The 21,373-nt window shown below is 38.8% G+C and overlaps 1 protein-coding gene across 1 annotated transcript in view; it reads right to left on the reverse strand.

The window, feature by feature from the left end:
• The window catches only part of AFG1L (AFG1 like ATPase), a 160,538-nt gene that overhangs the window by 22,579 nt on the left and 116,586 nt on the right, over positions 1 to 21,373 (reverse strand). The window contains exons 9-10 of the mRNA XM_070417977.1: positions 13,383 to 13,453; positions 13,026 to 13,126 (exon numbers count right to left, since the gene is read on the reverse strand). Coding sequence (XP_070274078.1) covers positions 13,026 to 13,126; positions 13,383 to 13,453 — 172 coding nt within the window. The remainder of the gene's footprint in view (positions 1 to 13,025; positions 13,127 to 13,382; positions 13,454 to 21,373) is intronic.

Consider the following 21,373-nt stretch of genomic DNA (forward strand, 5'->3'; position numbering starts at 1 on the left):
GTTATGAAATTTTTATTAAAATGTTTCTTACATACCATTATATTGGTTGGGCCACAAAAATATTCGTTGTGGGCCGCATGTGGCCCACAGGCAGCGAGTTTGACATGCTTGACCTAGACGAAGGGGCACACTTTAATTTGCTCACTGAGCTCCAGGCCCATCTTGAGGAGCGGTTTCAACTAATGCACACAAAGGCTCTACATTTGGTAGCCACAGTGCCAATCTTCACATCTTGACCAGACTATCCAATACAGGTCTGTTTAAAAAATACTACTTTGTTTTATGCTGATGAAAGGTCTAATCCAAACTCACCTGATATACAAACTCCTTACACTGACCTCAACCCATCTATCCTACCTGAGTGCACACCATTCTCCAGCATTTAACCTAAATTCCAGCAGGACTTAGATTCTCTAGAAAGAGAAATCTGGATTTTTCAGGGGTTTTTCTCCTCTCAGCACTTTAAAGATGTCGTTGCACTGTTTTCAGATTTCTATTGCTTCTGACGAGAAGTTAGCCTCATTAATCATATTATTGTTACCCTGACTGCTTTGGAATTTTCTTTGTGCTTGGTTTTGAGCATTTTGACTATGATGTGCTAGAAGTGATTTTCTTTCTAATAGGGGTTTGTTGAGCTTCTAAAATCTGTAAATTTAGCTGGGCCAGCATGGCTCAGTGGTTGAGCATCAACCTACGAACCAGGAGTTCACAGTTTGATTCCTGGTCAGGGCATATGCCTGTGTTGCGGCTTGATCCCCAGTAGGTAGTGATCCCCAGTAGGGGGCGTGCAGGAGGCAGCCAATCAATGATTCTCTCTCATCATTGATGTTTCTCTCTTCCTCTCTGAAATCAATAAAAAAAATTAAAAATAAAATCTGTAATTTTACATATTTCATTAAATATGAAAATATTTTAGCCATTATTTCTTAAAAAAAATCTTTCTACCCATTCTCTTTCTCCTTTCCTTCCAGAACACCAATGATGTAGCTGGACTTTTGATATAGTTTCTTATGCCATGGGGTTTTTAAAAATCAGTCTTTCTTTCTCTCTCAGATTGAATATTTCTATTGATCCATCTTCCAGTTCACTGACTCTCCTGTCATCTGCAATCTGGCATCAAATACAATGAACTCTAAAAATTTTAGGTCTAGAATGTTTAACTTGTAGTTTTAGAATTTCCATTTGGTTCTTTTTATACAGTTTTAATTTCTTTGCTAAGACTTCTTGTTTGTTCATTCACTATCAGTATATTTTCCTTTATAATCTTGAGTATAGATATCAAAGCTACTTTAAAACCCTTGCCTCTAATTCCAACATCTGTGTCATCGTGTGATCAGTTTCCATTACCTTTTCTCTTTAAAAATGGGTCCGGTTGTCCTGTGTCTGAATACTTCTAGTAAATTTGGATTGCATTCTGGATATTGCAAATGATGTGTTGTGGAGACCTGGGATTCTGTTATATTCTACCAAAGTATATTGATTTTTTGTTGTTGTTGCTATTTTGGCAGGTACTAGTCCCAAACTCCAAACTTTCTCCTCTGTGATGAGTAGGGACTGAAATCTCTGTTCAGTAGTTTTTAGCCTTTATTATGCATGTGTACTTCACAGGTCAGCCCAAGATATGGACAAAGTTTCTATAAAGAATTTTGACCTCTCCCTTAGTGATTCTCTCCTTTCCATGTTTTCTCCTCTATTTTCCAGCTGCTCTGGTTCCTCAAGCCAGGAAGAGTGCAGGTTTCTACTGAGTTTTAGATGTCGCGTATAAAGCCAACTGCAATCTGCTCTATGAAATTTACCAGTGTCAACCCTTTCTTCCAAGTGTTGACTGCGTTCCACTTTCTCCCTGCTTTTGGTTGCTCAACAGTGCCTTCCAGATAATTATTATTTTTTTTATTTTGTTCAGAGTTACAGTTGTGATCTACAGGTAAGTTGGTCAAATAGCAGCTACTCTGGCATAAATGGAAGTAGAGCCCGCCCGAGCCTTCACTCTGTAATTTCCTACCTCAATGTTTTTCGTAAAAACAAACCCTCAGAGGAGGAAGAGATCACAAAGGTTGCTCTCACCATCTCCTATTCTTAGGAACATGAAACAGCCACCCGTCACCCCCCACCCAGCAGACGCTCCCACACGCCAGCCCTCAAGGCCCAGTTCCTCTCTGATCCTCACCGCATTATGGTCAGACTGATCCTGCAGTGCTCACTGTAATCTGCCTCACAGTCTAGTGATCTATGTACTGACCACATTTCTCCTCTAAATGAAGACTGTAAGTGTGGAGACTGACTCTTATTCATCTCCCTACCCTCCATAGCACCCATACCCATGCCAGCTTTCCATTAGATTAAGTACTCAGCAAATATCTGTTGAGTACTAGGGAGCAGGGCCATAAAAATTTTTTTTAAAAAGGGTAAAGCGCTCTCTGCATAAGAGGTAATTTAAACAAATGTATAGCATGTTGGTTTATTTAACCAAATTTCCTTCCTGAATGGAGGGCATTCCTAAGACGAGATACTATTTGCTGACACACTGAAACATACTGGTGGAAGTTACCCTTTCTGAGAGTGTACTGCCTGCTCCATCAATCTCCCCACATTACTTACTGTATGTACCACATTCCTGCTCAAAACCTAAAGTGACTCAGGATCATGGTGAGAAGTCTGGTTTTTACAGAGTATCTATCTGAGATTTTCACTCTTACTTCCCTTTTGTTTCCAGCATGTGCTTTGCTCTCATTAGGCAAACATCGCCTGTTCCTCCTGAAACATATGGTGCCTAATTTCTGATCATGGCTGAAATACTTTTACCTGCTCATCTAAATTCTACTCACCTTTCAATGTCAAGATTGGTTTCCTCCTTAAATCTCAGGTTTCCTCAGAATCTTCCCAATACTTATTATCCTTAAATTTAATTCCTGATGCACTTATTATATGTACTTAACCAGTGAGCATAGCTCTTTAAAACACACTGTTACAGCCAAAAGGAATGACAGAAATGAGCCAATCACACCAGGCATTTTAGAGATGATGTACTTAGACCCTAAGGCCACTCAGCAACATAGTATCTGAGTAAAGATTGGAACTTAATCTCCAGTCTTTCCACTCTACTGCGCTGTCTGGTAGTTGGTTCATGTTTTTCCCCTATAAAGTGTACATTCTTTGTAAGAAAGTTTTTGCACTTCCTTTATATTCCTTACAATGTAGTGGCACACGGACATGAAAGCACTGAAGAAGTAGTTGTTGACCACTAAAATCAATGCAACAATCTTGGAGGGAAATATTACATAATATGTTTCTTGATTAATAATAAAAAATAGCCGAAACCGGTTTGGCTCAGTGGATAGAGCATCGGCCTGCGGACTGAAGGGTCCCAGGTTCGATTCCGGTCAAGGGCATGTACCTGGGTTGCGGGCACATCCCCAGTGGGGGATGGGCAGGAGGCAGCTGATCGATGTTTCTCTCTCATCGATGTTTCTAACTCTCTATCTCTCTCCCTTCTTCTCTGTAAAAAATCAATAAAATATATTTTAAAAATAATAATAATAATAATAAAAATAAAAGAATTCAGTAATATTTGACCCTAAAACACATGGAAATTTTGTAATTTCTTGATGTTATAGCTCATTTCTAGTTTTTTCTCAAAATATTTTGCCTGACTCAATAAAATCTTCACCAAGCTACTTTAAGAAATAAAAATAGTATATTCTGACAATTCTCAAACTTGTTCTTTAAAAACATATCTGAACCTAATAATATATCTATTGGAATATAGCTTATTAAATATTCTAATTAGCAACATACTAAATTACTAAATTTGAGTCAACTATCTAATCCAAGGGGCAGATACTATGAAGTATATCAAATCGTGCACTTTGAGGTGGAAACTGAAAATTTTGAAAATTACAAATCACAGGATTACTTGATAAAATTTTTTTTCTGTTTAAAAAAAAGAAGGGGGTGGGAAGGGGTAGGGGAGGAAGTGCCAGTTGGTAGGTAAGCATTAAAAAAGCCAGCAGTGTTAAAGCTATTATTTTTAAAAAGTCAAACAAGTAGCTGTAAAGTGTTTTATAGTCACTATCAATTGGTTGGCCTAGATTTTCTCAACTTTACCAAGCATTTCATCACATAGGTCTTCTGTTTAGAGAACTATTCCCAATTATTATTTAGAATTGTGATACATTTCTTATTAAACCCAAGTGAGATAATTTACTTTAAAATTAAAAACAAATTCTAATTTCAAAAAGCTAATGACCACTTTAATGTTAAAAATTTAATTCATACTTTTTAATCATTGTCTGGGTAGGTAAATGACACATTCCTCCCAAACACTGAAACAAATATTAAATATTACTTTATCATACTTTCTTAGAGATTTGATCCTAAAGGAATAGGAGGAGTTTCTTAGAGAAGTGACCCTAAAAGGAATAGGAGGAGTTTCTTACAGAAGCGATCCTAAAAGGAACAGAAGGAATCTCCTTCTACTGCTAGATCTGATCCACAAAATAACTTCCCTCCTACAACAGACACATATTGAAGGTGAACAGTTCTTAGCACACTTGTTCTTCTCTTGAGATCCTCTGGGAATCCCTAGGCACTCTCTCCCCCATGACAGGGACCATACACATTTTAAACCATTGCAGTTAGCAGGACAATATAGATATGCTAGTGGCCTGGTGCACAAATTTGTGCACGGGTGGGGTCCAGCTGGCCTGCCCCGATGGGGGCCGATTGGGGCTGGGCTGGTGGGGGGAGGGGACACGGGAGGTTGGCTGACCAGCCCCAACCCTGATCAGGCCGGTTGGCTAGTGCAGTGGGCGTCATAGCGACTGGTCGTTCTGGCGTTCTGATCGCTGGCTTTTTATATATATAGATTCACAGAAAGTGAAAGCAAGTTCTCTCCTTCCGAGAAGCCCCATCCAGCTGAGGCTGAGAAGGCTACGGCCGCAGTTTAAAATCTGTAGCCACCCCTGCATCATCTAAGGCGCTGTTCTGCCCTAGTTTGGGAAAAGAAGCTGAGCAAGACTGCTCAGCCTCACAATGTGTCCTGGAACAGAGAATTTCCCATGTGAAGGGAGTAGGTAGGTGTTCTCTGAACCCAGTTTTTCTCCATCCCTTCTGATTCTTCTTCACTCTCCTTTTCCTCATGGACATCACCACATTTATTCTAAGTGACTACAGTTTTTAAATTTCTAATCTAGTCCCTCTTTTATGGACATTTCTCTAAGTCCCTTTCTTCTCCCTTTAAAATAGTAAGACACAAAACACATCAACAACTTTTAACCCAACATAACGCTATTTTCTTGGAGGATACAAATCATCATCAACAATTAGTAAAAACTGATCCTTCAGCCAAACCTCCAACCTTGCAGAGAATTCTATTTTTCTTTTATTTACAAAATTTCAGAATAATTAAATAAATTCAGGTGAAAAATTACTAGTATACATCTTACATTTTTAAATCAAATTATGGTGTAGGTCAATTATGAGATTTTATCCCAAAAATCTTTCTTATAATACTGAGGGCCTATGTGAAACAATCTAGGTCAAGGTATGTATGTTGAAATTTTATTTACTTATCTGCTTTAATTTTTTCCCTTAATCCTCACCCAAGGACATGCCCATTAATTTTAGAGAGAGGGAAAGGAGGGGGAAGAGAGAGAGAGAGAAACATCGATGTGAGAGAGAAATATCAATCTGTACCAATCTGTTGCCTCCGGTACACACCCTGACTGGGAATGGAACCCGAAACCTTTCAGTGTACAGGAGGATGCTCCAACCAACTGAGTCACACTGACCAGGGCTGTATGTTGAAATTTTACATCTAACTGCAGTATCCTATGTTCCTTCTCCCACATTCAATAGCATCCTCCAAAATGGCATTATGAAACAATTGGAGGACAACAGTTTGTAAAAGGATTGGGATTGGTTGAATGGATAGATGACTTTTAAGGTGCCTTTCAAGATTAAGACTATGCCTCTTCATCTGAGGGGTTGAGTAGGAATATAGGCAGAAAAAGCTAGAGGACAAAAAGACTTAGGGCTCTTTTTTTTCTTTCTTTTGTTGTTGTTGTTGTTTAAAGTATTACATATGTCTCCTTTTCCCCCATTGACCCCTCCCTGGCCACTCCCACCCCCCAGCACATGCCCCACCCACCCCCAGTATCCGTGTCCATTGGTTATGCTTATATACATGCATACAAGTCCTTTGGTTGATCTCTTTACCTCCCCCCATCAACTTCCCCTGCCTTCCCTCTTAGGTTTGACAGTCTGTTCAATGCTTCTCTGTCTCTGGATCTATTTTTGTTCATCAGTTTATGTTGCTCATTATCTTTAGGGCTAATTTTTGACACTGGATTCACATTCCTCCCCACAAGAATCTGATCCATTCTCTACTAAACTCTTCAATCTCACTTCTGCTCTACCTGTCCCCTATGCTTTAGCCAGGCTGCCTGCCTGCCTCAGCTCTGGTGATTAATGCCCTTATTCCCTGATGCTAATCACCACTGCTGGCACCCGAACACCAGCAGACTTGACTCTTGGCCAAATAGCAGAGATAAAAGCTAATTCATCCTTTAGTATTTATTGAGAATGTACCAAGCACAGGGCATAAATCACAAGCAGTTTCCAACAAGTGGTTTCATTTGGAATACATGAAATGAAATAAAGCATAAAATAGATAGAGAAAAGAAGAGAAATATCTCTGAACTCCCCAAAAGGTATGGTTCAGTAAAGTTTAAGTCTAAAAATATATAAACTAATATGATATAATCAAGATTAATAAACAGATAAAGGCCAAAACATGCATCTGATGTACTTCTTTTCTTGGAATACTAAGAACCAAAAAAGAAAGCTAATGAACAAGTTGAGAGTGAACAATATGTACACCCATGCATATGCATCAATGATATATTTTTCTGCTCAGACTTTTTACAAACACACCTGGCCACCTGTCATTATTTTTATGACACAAATAACAAACTACTCCTGCAAAACAGTTACTTGTGAGCACAGTTATCAATTGAGAAAACAATTTTCTGCAGGTGTAAAAATTACATTTCTCAAGAAGGAAATTTTAGGTATAGTCAGTTTACTCATTAAGCTTTTAGAATTCTGTTTTTGCTTGTTTTCTCTGAATAGGAGCCTTTCATTTTGATCTACAGAAGTTAACCCTAAAGTAAGTGATTCTCAAACTTTTTGGTTCAGGATTCCTTTACACTCTTATTGAGGAGCCCAAAGAGCTTTTTGTTGATATAGGTTATCTATCATTGTATTTACTGTATTAAAAATTAAAACTAAAATTTAAAAAAATATTTATTAGTTTATTTAAAATAAGAATGATATAAGTATTACATGCACCCCATCAAATTAACATAAATAACATTTTAATGAAAATAATTATATTTTCCAAAATGAAAATAATTTAGTAAGAAGACTAGCATAACATTGTTCTACATTTTTTTTTTTCCAAATCACATGAAAGTCTGGCTCAATAGAAGAGAGCAGGATTCTCATATCTGCTTCTACATTCAATCTATTGTGATATGTGGTTTTGGTTGGAATATATAAGAAAATCTGACCTCACACAGATATACAGTTGGGACAGGAAAAAGAATTTTAATAGCTTTATCAGACAATTGTGGATATTCTTTTTTGATGCTACATGAAAACTCAATAAGAACTTCCTTCCAAAGAGCACACTCTGGAAAGAAGGAGAAAAGAGTAACTTCATGGTAGAGAAACCAGACAAACTCAACCTCAGACGAGCGTGATCAAGGTTAACATCAACAGTGATAAGTAATATTGATAGTATGTGCCCTTGACCTGAAGTCTGAAAAAAAGCACTTGACCTCTATGGTCTGCCTCACAAAGCCCATAATTTCAGTTTAATCATGAGAAAAACATTAGACAAATCCCAATTGAAGGACATTCTACAAAATAACTGACTAGTGCTCCTCAAAATTGTCAAGGTCATCATAAACAAGAAAAGTCTGACAAACTGTCACAGCCAAAAGGAGACATGACAACTAAAAGTAGTGTGGTATCCTGGAGCAGAAAAAGGACATTAGGTAAAAACTAAGGAAATCTGAATGATATAAAGACTAGTTAATGCCCTAGCTGGTTTGGCTCAGTGGATAGAGCGTCGGTCTGCAGACTGTAGGGTCTCAGGTTCGATTCCAGTCCAGGGCACATGCCCAGGTTGCGGGCTCGAACCCAGTAGGGGGTGTGCAAAAGGCAGCCGATCAATGATTCTCTCTCATCATTGATGTTTTTCTCTTTCTCTCTCCCTCTCGCCTCCTCTCTGAAATCAATAAAAATATATTTTAAAAAAAGACTAATTAATGATAATATACCAATATTGGTTCATTAATTGTAACAAGTGTACCATAATAATGTTAGATATCAATAATAAGAAACTGAATTTGGGAGAATATGGAAATTATCTATTTTCTCAAGTTTTCTGTAAAACTAAAACTGTTCTAAAAAATAGTCTATTTTAAAATTGTTTAAAACTTGACAAGAGTTTTTAAAATGTTAATTGCAATGTACAATCTGAAATAATATCAGTGTATTTTTAAAATTGTTATATTAAAATCCATGAGCCCTTCTTGCACTTTAAATGGATCTTTTGTCATGCACGATTTTGTAAAAGTATGCAATGGTTGTTAGAAAATATTGGTACAGTGAGATCTTCCAAATGTTGACATATTCAATTATACAATGTCAAAATTTTGCATTTGTTAATATCACCATCAATCTCATCAGGAAAAAAATGTATAAAAGTGGGAAGCTGTCAAGTTCATGGTGGTGGCAACAAGTCTTCCAAAATTCTAATTTTCACTTGTTTGCTCAAATGTTATCACTGGCAGCAACTACTCTTAGTTATTTTTCTTAAAGTGACAGTCTTACTTCATTCATTTTTAAGAAAATGTCTGTCAAACACTGTGAGCAACTATCTGCCAAGCCTGAATAGCCATAGTTTGTCCCTCATTTTTTTCAGGTAAAAATGGCATCCTATGAAAAAAGTGGCTAGTTCAGCTAGTGACTCAAACAATCACAAGGTGCTTTTCCTCAGGACAACAACTGTACTTGGTTTACATAAGTGCTTCAATGTGTCCTTCCTGCATCATGAAGAATATTAAAAGGTCATGTTCTTCAGAGGTGCTATTTAACAAAGTAATCATTTGTATTGCTTCTGCAATGACATCCTATCTAATAATAGACAAACATGGTAATTGACTGTACCTTCGCTATGCCTCCCATTGGCTAATCAGCAAGATATGCAAATTAACCGCCAACAAAGATGGTGGTTAATTTGCATACGTAGGCGTGGAGCGAAGGCTTGAAGGCGGCTCCGGCCAGAGCAGTGAAGGCTTGAAGGCGGCTCCGGCTGGAGCGAAGGCCTGGGTCCCGGGTGCCGGAGGAAAACCGGTGCCGGCAGCCAGGGGAAGGGAAGGCCTATTGCACGAATCTTTTCGTGCAACAGACCTCTAGTTCTTAAATAAAACTGAATTTTATTTTTTAAAAATTACATGGGCAATGAAGAATACAATATAGTTTAGTGCCACTGCCTTGATTCAGCTAAGGCTCCAGCAATTTTACCCACCATTGCTTTTGTACCATAACTGCAAACGTCATCAAGTGAAAAAGCAAACAGTGTCCTAGCATTATCATAGAGAGCTTTGACCACAAGGACTCCTAAGAACCACATTTTGAGAGCTGTTGACTTAAGTGACCATATTTCTGACGTCTCCGCCACCCTCCAATTAAGTCGAGGTGAGGAACGGACACCTGGAAGTCCATATCATATCCTCACAGATGAACCTGCTTCATTTTCCTTTTACCACCGCTCTGATAGGGAGGGGGCGACAGGGAACAGAGACCACCAAAGATACCCGCCTTTACCCTCCCACAGTTCTCTGAAAAGGGCTCCCAACCTTTTTCATATCATGGCGGGGGGGGGGGGGAATGATATTTTTATTAAGGAGTAAAGGAATGAGGCTGCCTAAGGCTTGAGGTCCCTAGCTTGGAGGTATAGGCCCCATATAGCCTTCCGGAGGTCGTAGGGGTTGGTAGCTGTGCCCACTCCCAGTGGGTATGCCAAGGCACATGAGTTGGGCAGTTCTGCACTAAGGTTCTCAGTTCACCTGGGGGTGTCAGACTGGAGGATCTCTATTCCACCCCCAGCTTCATGCTGCATAAGAGGCTCAAAGCGTATTCAAATGTTTGAATTCACAGAGTATCTGATTGTATTTCATGGTAGAACCGGAATTATGTTAATGTAATTTGATGAAACTTGTCCAGAACATTTTCAGATATAGTGTAGTAATTAAGAGCAAAGAATCTTATTCCCTGACTACAGAGAAGTTTAAAGCCCTGGCTCTGCCACTTACTAGCTGTGTGATCTTGGTAAAGTAACTTAAGAGCTCAGTGCCTCAATTTCTCCACCTATGAAATGGGGACAATAGTGCCTACCTATTTTAAGTATAAAGTGAGTTAATATATAAAAAATACTTAGAAGGATGCCTGATAGATGGCAATGTTTGCTCTTGTTAATATGCAGGTGCTATAGGGTCTCCTAATTGGGACTGCTTCTCTGAGCATGGCAGTGTTAAATTGCAGGTTTGCAAAGAAAGTGAACTCCTGAGTTACCAATAGGCTCCATGTTAACCTGTAGGATTCCAGGTCTGAAGTAACATACTGGAGCAGGGAGGGAGAGAGATGGGAGAAGAAAGGCCGTTCCAGGCCTTTCTAGTCTATTTATGGTATACATCCAGGGTTTAGAGTCAGTACCTTCTTTTACCATTAAAACACAAACAAATAAGTCTCTACCTAATATATATATAATTTTTCCCTGGGAGGGGGCCATCGGGAAAAAATAATCGTTACAGACTATCAACCCACCCATTTATCACCAAAGGTTTTTTAATGATGGTGTCAGGAGTTGTGGCTGGGTGAGCCTGGGACTTCAAGAGCCTTCCAGAAAGCTAGAATAGGTGACCCAAAGCTGGCACTGTCCCAAATACACCAGATGACAACTTCTTTACCTTGGATTGGACTATTTTCTTCACTGAATGTTTTTTGGCAACTGTTTAGCATGGCTCATAAGACCATTATAACTAATTAAGAGTTCAGGTTACATCTGAAGCTGAATGATTTCAAGAGTCCTCTTCATGTAAGTATTCAATATCTGAATTGCCACAGTTATAAAGTTGCAAAGAAACAAAAGATTATCATAACAAGAAAATAGTCACAATTGAACCGACTGCATAGAAATGTAGCCTGTCTTCAAACATCCCTCACAGCTTAGTACCAGTCCCTGACCCCACCCTTCACATGGGTATCTTTTGTCAGTCAGTCAACGCTTGTCTGATGTAGTAATCATCACAATTACAATGTATGTAAAGAGCACACCTATCCATGCAAAGCCACTGATCAAGGAGGATCTTGTCAACTTGAACAAGGAAAAAAAAATCAACAAAACTTTAAAAGAAAGTAATTGAAATATTCAGAAATTAAAAGGTTTTTAAGAAACTGATGAAATCCTGCAATATTTTTGTAAAAATTATTTCCTATGTAATTGAACAACCAAATCATAAACTTTGTCAAGAAAGTTATGCCAGAAATAGTTATTTGTTCATTGCTATTCTAGGAATCTAGTTCATAGTGCTATTATAATCCACGTTTTTGTCAAATAAGATAAAATGATTTATTTTAATGTTATTTTCACTTTTCAAGATAAAGTCCCAATTAATAATCTTCTCTACTACCTCCAGACCGTAGGCTGAAGATTTTGGTCCCTGGTTAGCAGCCTTTTCCTGGTACTAAGTCTCCTAAAGTCATCAGCACCTTAAAAATATATATAATGCCCAGCCCTGTGGCTCAGTGGTTGAGCTTCGATCCATGAACCAAGAGGTCCCAGTTTGATTCTGGGTCCGGGCACATGCCCGGGTTATGGGCTCAATCCCTAGTAGGGGGCACTAGGGAGGCAGCAATAATTCTCTCTCATCATTGATGTTTCTATCTCTCACTCTCTCTCCCTTCCTCTCTCTGAAATCAATAAAAACATTTTAAAAGAGATAGATAGATAGATAGATAGATAGATAGATAGATAGATAATTTTTATCTATTCAGTATCTGTCCCAAGAGACCATCTTGCCTTACTACCCAGAATACAACAGGTCTGTCCTTCCCCTCTCCTCACTAAGTTCCTTTTGTGAAGGAGCAGCAGCTTTGTCTTTGGGACACACAAGATTTTTCTCAAGTTTATTTCTCTGGCAAAGTATGCAAAACTTAAATGGAAGCTTTAATAGAATTTTCTCTGGAGATACTAGATTACAAGGACCCGGATAAGACTGACCCAATAGAAGTGTGAAAGGTCCATATTTACTAACAGAGACAGACATTGTCACCCTGTCAGATGATCCTACTTGATCCTAAACCTTATTGGTTTTGAAGTGCTTTATTTCTGTAATGACAGTTGTAGATTGGATTTATCTCACTGGTTTTAAAATGGCAAATGTAGTCCCACTGGCATGGCTCAGTGGTTGAGCATCAACCTATGAACCAGGAGGTCATGGTTCGATTCTCTGTCAGGGCCCATGCCCGGGTTTTGGGCTTGATCCCCAGTAGGAGGTGTGCAGAAGGCAGCCAATCAATGATTCTCTCTCATCATTGATCTTTCCCTCTCTCTTCCTCTCTGAAATCAATAAAAACATAACAATAATAATAATACTCTCTTATGTTTCACTTTTATAAAATATTCCTAAAACTGATTTTAGTTTTGCTTCCAGCAACAGTTGACAGTTCTCTCTGTATTTCTAATTTTTGTTTTAGAGTCCAAGTGCAAATTTTGTGCCAATATCTATAAAAAGCACATGGCATATACAGATGAGTATCTCCCTTAATGAGACTTTTAAGTCCATTCTGACTCTGTGGATAGTATTTTAAAGTCTGAAACAGACAGAGAGGAGAATCTGAAGTATTTTAACATGTGAAAAGGCCAATGAGTCTGGACGTGTCTAGATACTTACTCTTTCACACAGCTCTTCAAATGTGCAGTCGGCAATGGTTCCACAGGCTTTATTCAGCCACAGCTCTCTGCCTTGCACTTTTAGAATCCTTGGTCTAGTTACTATGGGAACATGAACAAAGACTCAATCTTGTCTGGATAATTACTATAAAATTCATCTCTTACAGATAGGAAATGCATAGCTTGATGAATAATAGCACATGATTCAACACATAAATTAGACAAAATGCTGATACAATGACTGCCACTTGAGTGTGGCATCAACCCATATACAGCAATGGAACTTATTAATTGGTCAGTGGAGATTGGGCATTGTGTTCTAAATGTATTCTCTTTCAAGAGAAATTAACTTACGTACAATCATTTTGTTTCTGAGCCAGCTCATCAAACAACTTATCCATGACAGCCTCCACATCAGCTTCACTTGTGCTACAGTGAAAAGAATAATAGAATATGAAATTAATAACACTTGAAGCCAACATCAAACAGCTGCCTGAGCCTGCTTAGCTTTTTGCCCATAAAAGAAGAGAACAGGATGTTATGTTCTAAATACAAACATTAGATTTAGAATACACTTAAAAGCAGAGAATATTAACTCTCAGGTAGATGATTCTGCCTTATTTGCATACACTGAAAGACTTCTGTGCTTCTGGCTGTTTCCAGTAATGAGACGATGCAGGCAGAGTAAATCCATTAATACTATGTGTACACAATGAAAAGAAAGGCTTCTGGCTCTCCCTTGCATGTAAAACAAGAGCAAATAGACAAGGCAGTCAAGCATCCAGCAAAGTATCCTTTGAAATCTCTACTGAGAGGGTATATGTGAAATTAAATATTGAAGCTGCTTTAAAAAAATAATAATAATCAAGTCAAGCCACTGACTGAGAGGATCAAACATCCAGAATTAAATTACTAGCTTCGAAATACCAACGAGATCTACACATCAATACCTTTATCAGACTTAGAGTATAAGAACAATTATAAGCCACAGAGCTTTTTCCAAAGTATCCTTGTCGAAAATTCAAGAGAACTCTTTCCTTCTGTGATGCCCACCATTGCAGTTACTATGAAGTTAGCCTCATCAAAGAATCTTTTGTATTTTAATTAGAAATCACCATATGGTTTAAGGAACCTACATATATAAATGTGATAATACTATGGCCTTTTTTCCTCTCACCTTTTTTTTTTTCCAAGAGGAGTTATTAAATTAACAGTCAATAAAATAAAATAACTGGCAGAGGAAATAAATGCTGTTAAAAAAAAACTTCAAGTGAAAATGGAATTTTATTCCAACTCTATCTACATACAAACTTAGACAGGATGACCCACCAATATGCTTGATTTTGACACACAAATCACTCTTAAATCTAGGTGTGGAAGCAATTAAACTCAATTCCGGGGATGCAAGGCTGGTACAATATCCACAAATCAATAAATATGACCCATCACATAAAAAAATTGAGAGACAAAAATCACATAATTATATCAATTGAAGCAGAAAAAGCATTTGACAAAATCCAACACCATTCCTTGATAAGAACTCTCAGCAAAGTGGGAATAGAGGGATCATAACTCAACATAATAAAAGCCTTATATGACAAACCTACAGCCAACATCATACTCAATGGGCAAAAACTAAAACCATTTCTCCTAAGAACAAGAACAAGACAGGGATGCCCACTATCACCGCTCGTTTGATATAGTACTGAAAGTGCTAGCCATAGCAATCAGACAAGAAGAAATAAAAGGCATCCAAATTGGAAAAGAAGAAGCAAAACTGTCATTACTCACAGATAACATGATATTGTACATAGAAAACCTAAAGACCCCATCAAAAAACTACTAGACTTAATAAATGAATTTGGCAATGTAGCAGGATATAAAATTAACACCCAGAAATCTATGGCTTTTTTATTCACCAACAATGAAGTCACAGAAAGAGAAACTTAAAAAAAGCAATCCCATTTACCATTGCAACAAAAAAATTAAGATACCTAGGAATAAACTTAACTAAGTAGGTAAAAGACCTGTACTCAGAAAATTACAGGACAGTTGAAAAGAGAGATAGTGAAAGACATAGACAAATGGAAGAATATACTGTGCTCATGAATTGGTAGAATCAACATCATTAAAATGTCCATACTACGGTTGATCTCTTACCCTCTCCCACCCGCCCTCGAGCCCTCCCCGGCCTCCCTGCTGTAGCTTGACAGTCTGTTCGATGCTGCTCTGCCTCTGTATCTATTTTTGTTCATCAGTTTATAATGGTCTTTATTATCCATAAATGAGTGAGATCATGTGGTGGTATTTTTCTTTCATTGACTGGCTTATTTCACTTAGCATAATGCTCTCCAGTTCCATCCATGCTGTTGCAAATGGTAAGAATTCCTTCTTTTTTACAGCAGCATAGTATTCCATTGTGTAGATGTACCACAGTTTTCTAATCCATTCATCTGCTGATGCATGCATATAAGCATAACCAATGGACACAAGACACTGGGAAGTAGGGGAGGCCGGGGGGATATCAAGGGGAAAAAAAGGAGACATATCTAATACTCTTTGTAATACTTTAAGCAATAAAACAAAATTAAAAAAAAAAGAAATGAATTCTGGCTAAAGATGACACCACTTAATTTACTCAGTGCCTTTTGACTGCTGTCATCTACAAATGTGGAAATAGTGTGATTATACACTTTTACAGTCTAGAATGTCTGCTCTCTCCATTGAAATAAATGTTTTCCTGAAATAAAAATAAAAAATGTCCATACTACCCAAAGCAATCTATAGATTCAATGCAATTCCCATTAAATTACCAACAGCATATTTCACAGACCTAGAACAAACTCTCCAAAAATTCATATGGAATAAAAAAAGACCCTGAGTAGCTGCAGCGATCCTGAGGAAGAAGAACAAAGTTGGAGGGATCACAATACCAGATATCAAGCTATATTACAAAGCTACTGTTCTCAAAACTGCCTGGTACTGGCACAAGAACAGACATATAGACCAATGGAACCGAACAGAGAACCCAGAAATCGACCCAAGCCATTATGCTCAATTAATATTTGACAAAGGAAGCAAGAACATACAATGAAGTCAAGACAGTCTCTTCAATAAATGGTGTTTGGAAAATTGGACAGATACATGCAAAAAAATGAAACTAGACCACCAACTTATACCATACACAAAAATAAACTCAAAATGGATAAAGGACTTAAATGTAAGACTGGAAACCATAAGAATCTTAGAAGAATCCATAGGCAGGAAAATATCAGACATACATTGTAGCAATATCTTTACCGATACAGCTCCAAGGACAATGGAAACTAAGGAGAAAATAAACAAATGGGACTACACTAAAATAAAAAGCTTCTGCACAGCAAAAGAAACCATCAACAAAACAACAAGAAAGTCCACTGCATGGGAGAACATATTTGCCAATGTTATATCCAATGAGGGCCTAATCTCCAAAATTTATAGGGAACTCATATAATTTAACAGAAGGAAGATGAACAATCCTATCAAAAAATGGGCAGAGGATCTAGATAGATACTTTTCGAAAGAGGACAGAAGGCCAAGAGACATATGAAAACATGCTCAAAGTCACTAATCATCCGAGAGATGCAAATCAAAATGATAATGAGGTACTATCTCACACCTATCAGAATGGCTATCATCAACAAATCAGCAAACAACAAGTGCTGGCAAGGATGTGAAGAAAAAAGAACCCTCATGTGGTGTTGGTGGGAATGCAGACTGGTGCAGCCACTGTGGAAAATAGTAAGGCGTTTCCTCAAAAAATTAAAAATGGAACTCCCATTTGACCCAGTAATCCCAGATCTAGGACTATATCCCAAGAAACTAGAAACACCAACCAGAAAGGATATATGCATCCCTATGTTCATACCAGCACAATTCACCATAGCTAAGATTTGGAAACAGCCTAAATGCCCATCAGCAGATGAGTGGATTAAAAAACTGTAGTACATCTACACAATGGAATACTATGCTGCTGTAAAAGAGAAGGAACTCTTACCATTTGCAACAGCATGGATGGACCTGGAGAGCATTAATGGTAAGCAAAATAAGCCAGTCAGAGAAAGATAAATATCACATGATCTCACTCATTTGTGGAATATAATGAACAACATAAACTGATAAACTAAACTAGATCTAGAGACATAAAAGCATCAAGTAGACCATCCAACCTCAGAGGGAAGACGGGGAGGGGGGAAGGTGAGACATCAACCAAAGGACTTGTATGCATGCATATAAGCAGAACCCATGGACACAGACAGTAGGGGGTTGAGCACATGTGTTGGGGGGGGGGGGGAAGGGGTGGAAATGACCAGGGAGAGGTCAATGGGGAAGAAAAGAGACATATGTAATACTTTAAACAATAAAGAATTATAAATAAATAAATAAATAAATAAATGGGGGGGGGGCGACGAATATGATAAATTATTTTCTCTTTAGATTAAGCTTAAACTAAACCAAACTAATTTCTCCCTTGAGGTAATTATTAGGTGGCAGGCATTTAACATGCAAGCACTTAATTCAACTGTTCTACAGCAAATGCCTTTAAAGCACACAGTCATTATGAAGGGTTGGAATTGTCATATTTCAAGTAACAACCAGTCCTCCTCAAAGGATCTTAAGAACATTATTTGCTATGGTTAACTTTGCAGGGGAAATGCTATTTGACTTACAAAAAGCTCTGTACAACATCTGAATAAAACAGTACTAAAATAATAAAATGACACCACAAAAAGAGTGGTTAAAGAGACAAAAAATAATTTTATTTTATTTTTTAAATATATTTTTATTGATTTTTTACAGAGAGGAAGGGAGAGGGATAGAGAGTTAGAAACATCGATGAGAGAGAAACATCAACCAGCTGCCTCCTGCACACCTCCTACTGGGGATGTGCCCGCAACCAAGGTACATGCCCTTGACCGGAATCACTGGGACCTTTCAGTCCTCAGGCCAATGCTCTATACACTGAGCCAAACCGGTTTGGCAAAAAATAATTTTAAAGGTAAGAAATCACATAAGCCAACTTAAATGGAAAAAAAAATGAAAGAAAGGCTGGAGAAACCAAGATGGCGGCATAGGTAAACACCGGAAATTGCTGCCTCAAACAACCACTTCAAAAATACAACTAAAAGACAAAATGGACATCATCCAGAACCACAGGAAGGCTGGCTGAGTGGAATTTCTACAACTAGAAGGAAAGAGAAAAGCACACTGAGACTCAGAGGAGGTGCAGAAGTAAAGTGCAGAGGTACGGAGGCGCGTGCGGAAAGGGCTGGCAACTGAGGACATGGTTGTCTTTTTCAATCGGGAGGGAGACACAAGCTCCCGAAGGCCCTGAACTCTAGTTCCGGGCGAGTCTCTGGGGACCCAGACTCATATGGGGAGAAACTGGACTGTCTGGCAGTGGGCGGAACTCGAGGGTGGCTTTCTCTCAGAGGTGCTTGCAACGATTACCCGGACACTGAGACTCGGTGCCTCTTAGGGCAGGACTGACGATAGGTCATAGCTGTTTGCACCGCCCTATTGATCCCCTGAGACCCTGCCCACTCAAGTTGTGAGCAGAGGCTTTTGCATATGAATGGCCTGGCCCTTTGCAATCTAAAATTACCTAACAAACTGCAGCTGGGTCAGAGAAACCAGAACATCCAAAAGGAGGCCCAAGGCCCCACAGCAGCTTGCATTGCTTCACAGGTGGGCCTCATCTGGGCACCTCCAAATCCTAAACAAAAAAAGAGGAATCTGCAGATCTCTCCATAGCTCCTGCTGGGTAGCCTCAAGCAGAGACTAAATTAGCACCTCCTTAGAGATCCAAGAGCCAGTGTACCCAGTGGTCAGAGTGGGACCATCCAGATTACAACTCCTCAGATCCATAAGGGACACACTCAGGGGGCAGACTCAGTGAGCACCAAAGCCCCACTAAAGCAAGTCTTGCCCCAGAAGGGTGTCTCCAGCACAGAAGTCCTCCCACTGCAGACACAGCTGATTCTCACAGCCAATTGGCCTGAAGGTCAATTCCTCCCAGTGATACCTACAACAATCAAGGGTTAACTACAACAAGACTGTGCACAAAGCCCACAAAGGGGTGCACCAAGAGTGTCCACCTCAGGTAATTGGGGAGGCTGAGCCACTGGGCCCTATAGGACACCTAGCACAGAAAGCCACTCTATCAACACAGGGAAGCAGCCAAAATGCGGAGACAAAGAAACAGGTCACAAATGATAGAAGTGGAGGAAAGCAAACTACTGGATATAGAGTTCAAAACCAAACTTATAAGGTTTTTCAAGAATTTTCTAGAAACCGCCGATAAATTTAATGAGGCCCTCAATAAATCTAGTGAGACCCTCAAGGATGTGAAAAAAGATCAACTAGAAATTAAGCATACACTGACTGAAATAAAGAATATTATACAGCAGCAGACTAGAGGATCGCAAGAATCAAGTCAAAGATTTGAAATATGAAGACATAAAAAACACCCAACCGGAAAAGCAAAAAGAAAAAAGAATCCAAAAATATGAAGATAGTGTAAGGAGCCTCTGGGACAACTTCAAGGGAACCGACATCCGAATTACGGGGGTGCCAGAAGCAGAGAGAGAGCAAGATATTGAAAACCTATTTGAAGAAATAATGACAGAAAACTTCCCCCACCTGGTGAAAGAAATAGACTTACAAGTCCAGGAAGCACAGAGAACCCCAAACAAAAGGAATCCAAAGAGGACCACACCAAGACACATCATAATTAAAATGCCAAGAGCAAAAGACAAAGAGAAAATCTTAAAAGCAGCAAGAGAAAGACAGTTAGTTACCTACAAGGGAGTACCCATACGACTGTCAGCTGATTTCTCAACAGAAACTATGCAGGCCAGAAGGGAGTGGCAAGAAATATTCAAAGTGATGAATAGCAAGAACCTACAACCAAGATTACTTTATCCAGCAAAGCTATCATTCAGAATTGAAGGTCAGATAAAGAGCTTCACAGATAAAAAAAAAAGCTAAAGGAGTTCATCACCACCAAACCAGTATTATATGAAATGCTGAAAGGTATTCTTTAAGAAGAGGAAGAAGAAGAAAAAGGTAAAGATAAAAATTATGAACAACAAATACATATCTATCAACAAGTAAATCTAAAAATCAAGTGAATAAAAAATCTGATGAACAGAGTAAACTGGTGAATATAATAGAACCAGGGGCATAGAAAGGGAGTGGACTGACAATTCTTGGGGGGAAAGGGGTGTGGGGGGTGCGGGAAGAGACTGGACAAAAATCCTACACCTATGGATGAGGACAGTGGGGGTGGGGGAGGGGGAGGGCAGAGGGTGGGGTGAGAACTGGATGGAGGGGAGCTATGGGGGGATAAAAGAGGAACAACTCTAATAATCTGAACAATAAAGATTTGATTTAAAAAAATGAAGGAAAAATAAAGTTTCCTAAAACTGACGGGCTGATTTTCTAAGGTGAAAAAGTCCAATGAATTCCCAGCACAAAGAATGGGGATGAAAGCTCCATTCCAAGGTACATTATCATGAAATCTCAGGAAATAAAGAATAAAGAAAGAGCCCTCGTCAGGTGGTTCCGGTAGTTGGAGCATCTTCCATACATCCCCAGTTGGGGCATGTATAACAGGCAACGATTGATGTTTCCCTCTCACATTCATATTTTCTCTCTCTCTCTCTCTCCCTCTCTCTCTCTCTCTTTCCTTTCCCTTCTCTCTAAAATTCAATAAAAACATATCCTTGGGTGAGGATTAGAAATAAAGAATATCTTAAAAACTCCAAGAAGAAAAAAACAGGTCAAATATAAAAGGTCACAACAATTCACATCAAATTTTGTAACAGCGATAATAGAAACTTAAAGATAATGGCTTAGTGTCTAAAATTTTCTAAGGGAACATTATTATCAAAATATCCATGCCCAGTCAAAGTATTAATCAAGCAAAATAAAGGCATTTTCAGACAGATGAGCCCTCCAAAAATATATTTCCCATTAGCCTTCTCAGAAAGATACTGGAGTGTGTGTTTGATCAGAATACAGAGAAGGGTTCTGTTTCTAGTGGGACCAGGTAAAGTCCGCCCCAACGGGCCCTCCTACTGATAGCAGCAATCAACTCTGGATAAAATACAAACGAGGCGGCCTGAAGACATTGCACAGTGAACAGAAAGGGGCAGATTCTGGAGGGAGCTGACACTTGGGAGAAGGGGAAAACATGGGGTGAGTTAACCATTTGACAGCTTTCAGACTGGAGACCATAAAATAAGTACTGCTCAGGGCAACTAAAACTCCAATGGAAAACTCACAATCCTTCTGGCAATGAGGAAC

Source organism: Myotis yumanensis, unplaced genomic scaffold (assembly GCF_028538775.1).
Source record: "Myotis yumanensis isolate MYYU_CA2020_CCGP unplaced genomic scaffold, mMyoYum1.0.hap1 SCAF_6, whole genome shotgun sequence".
Classification (NCBI taxonomy): Eukaryota; Metazoa; Chordata; class Mammalia; order Chiroptera; family Vespertilionidae; genus Myotis; species Myotis yumanensis.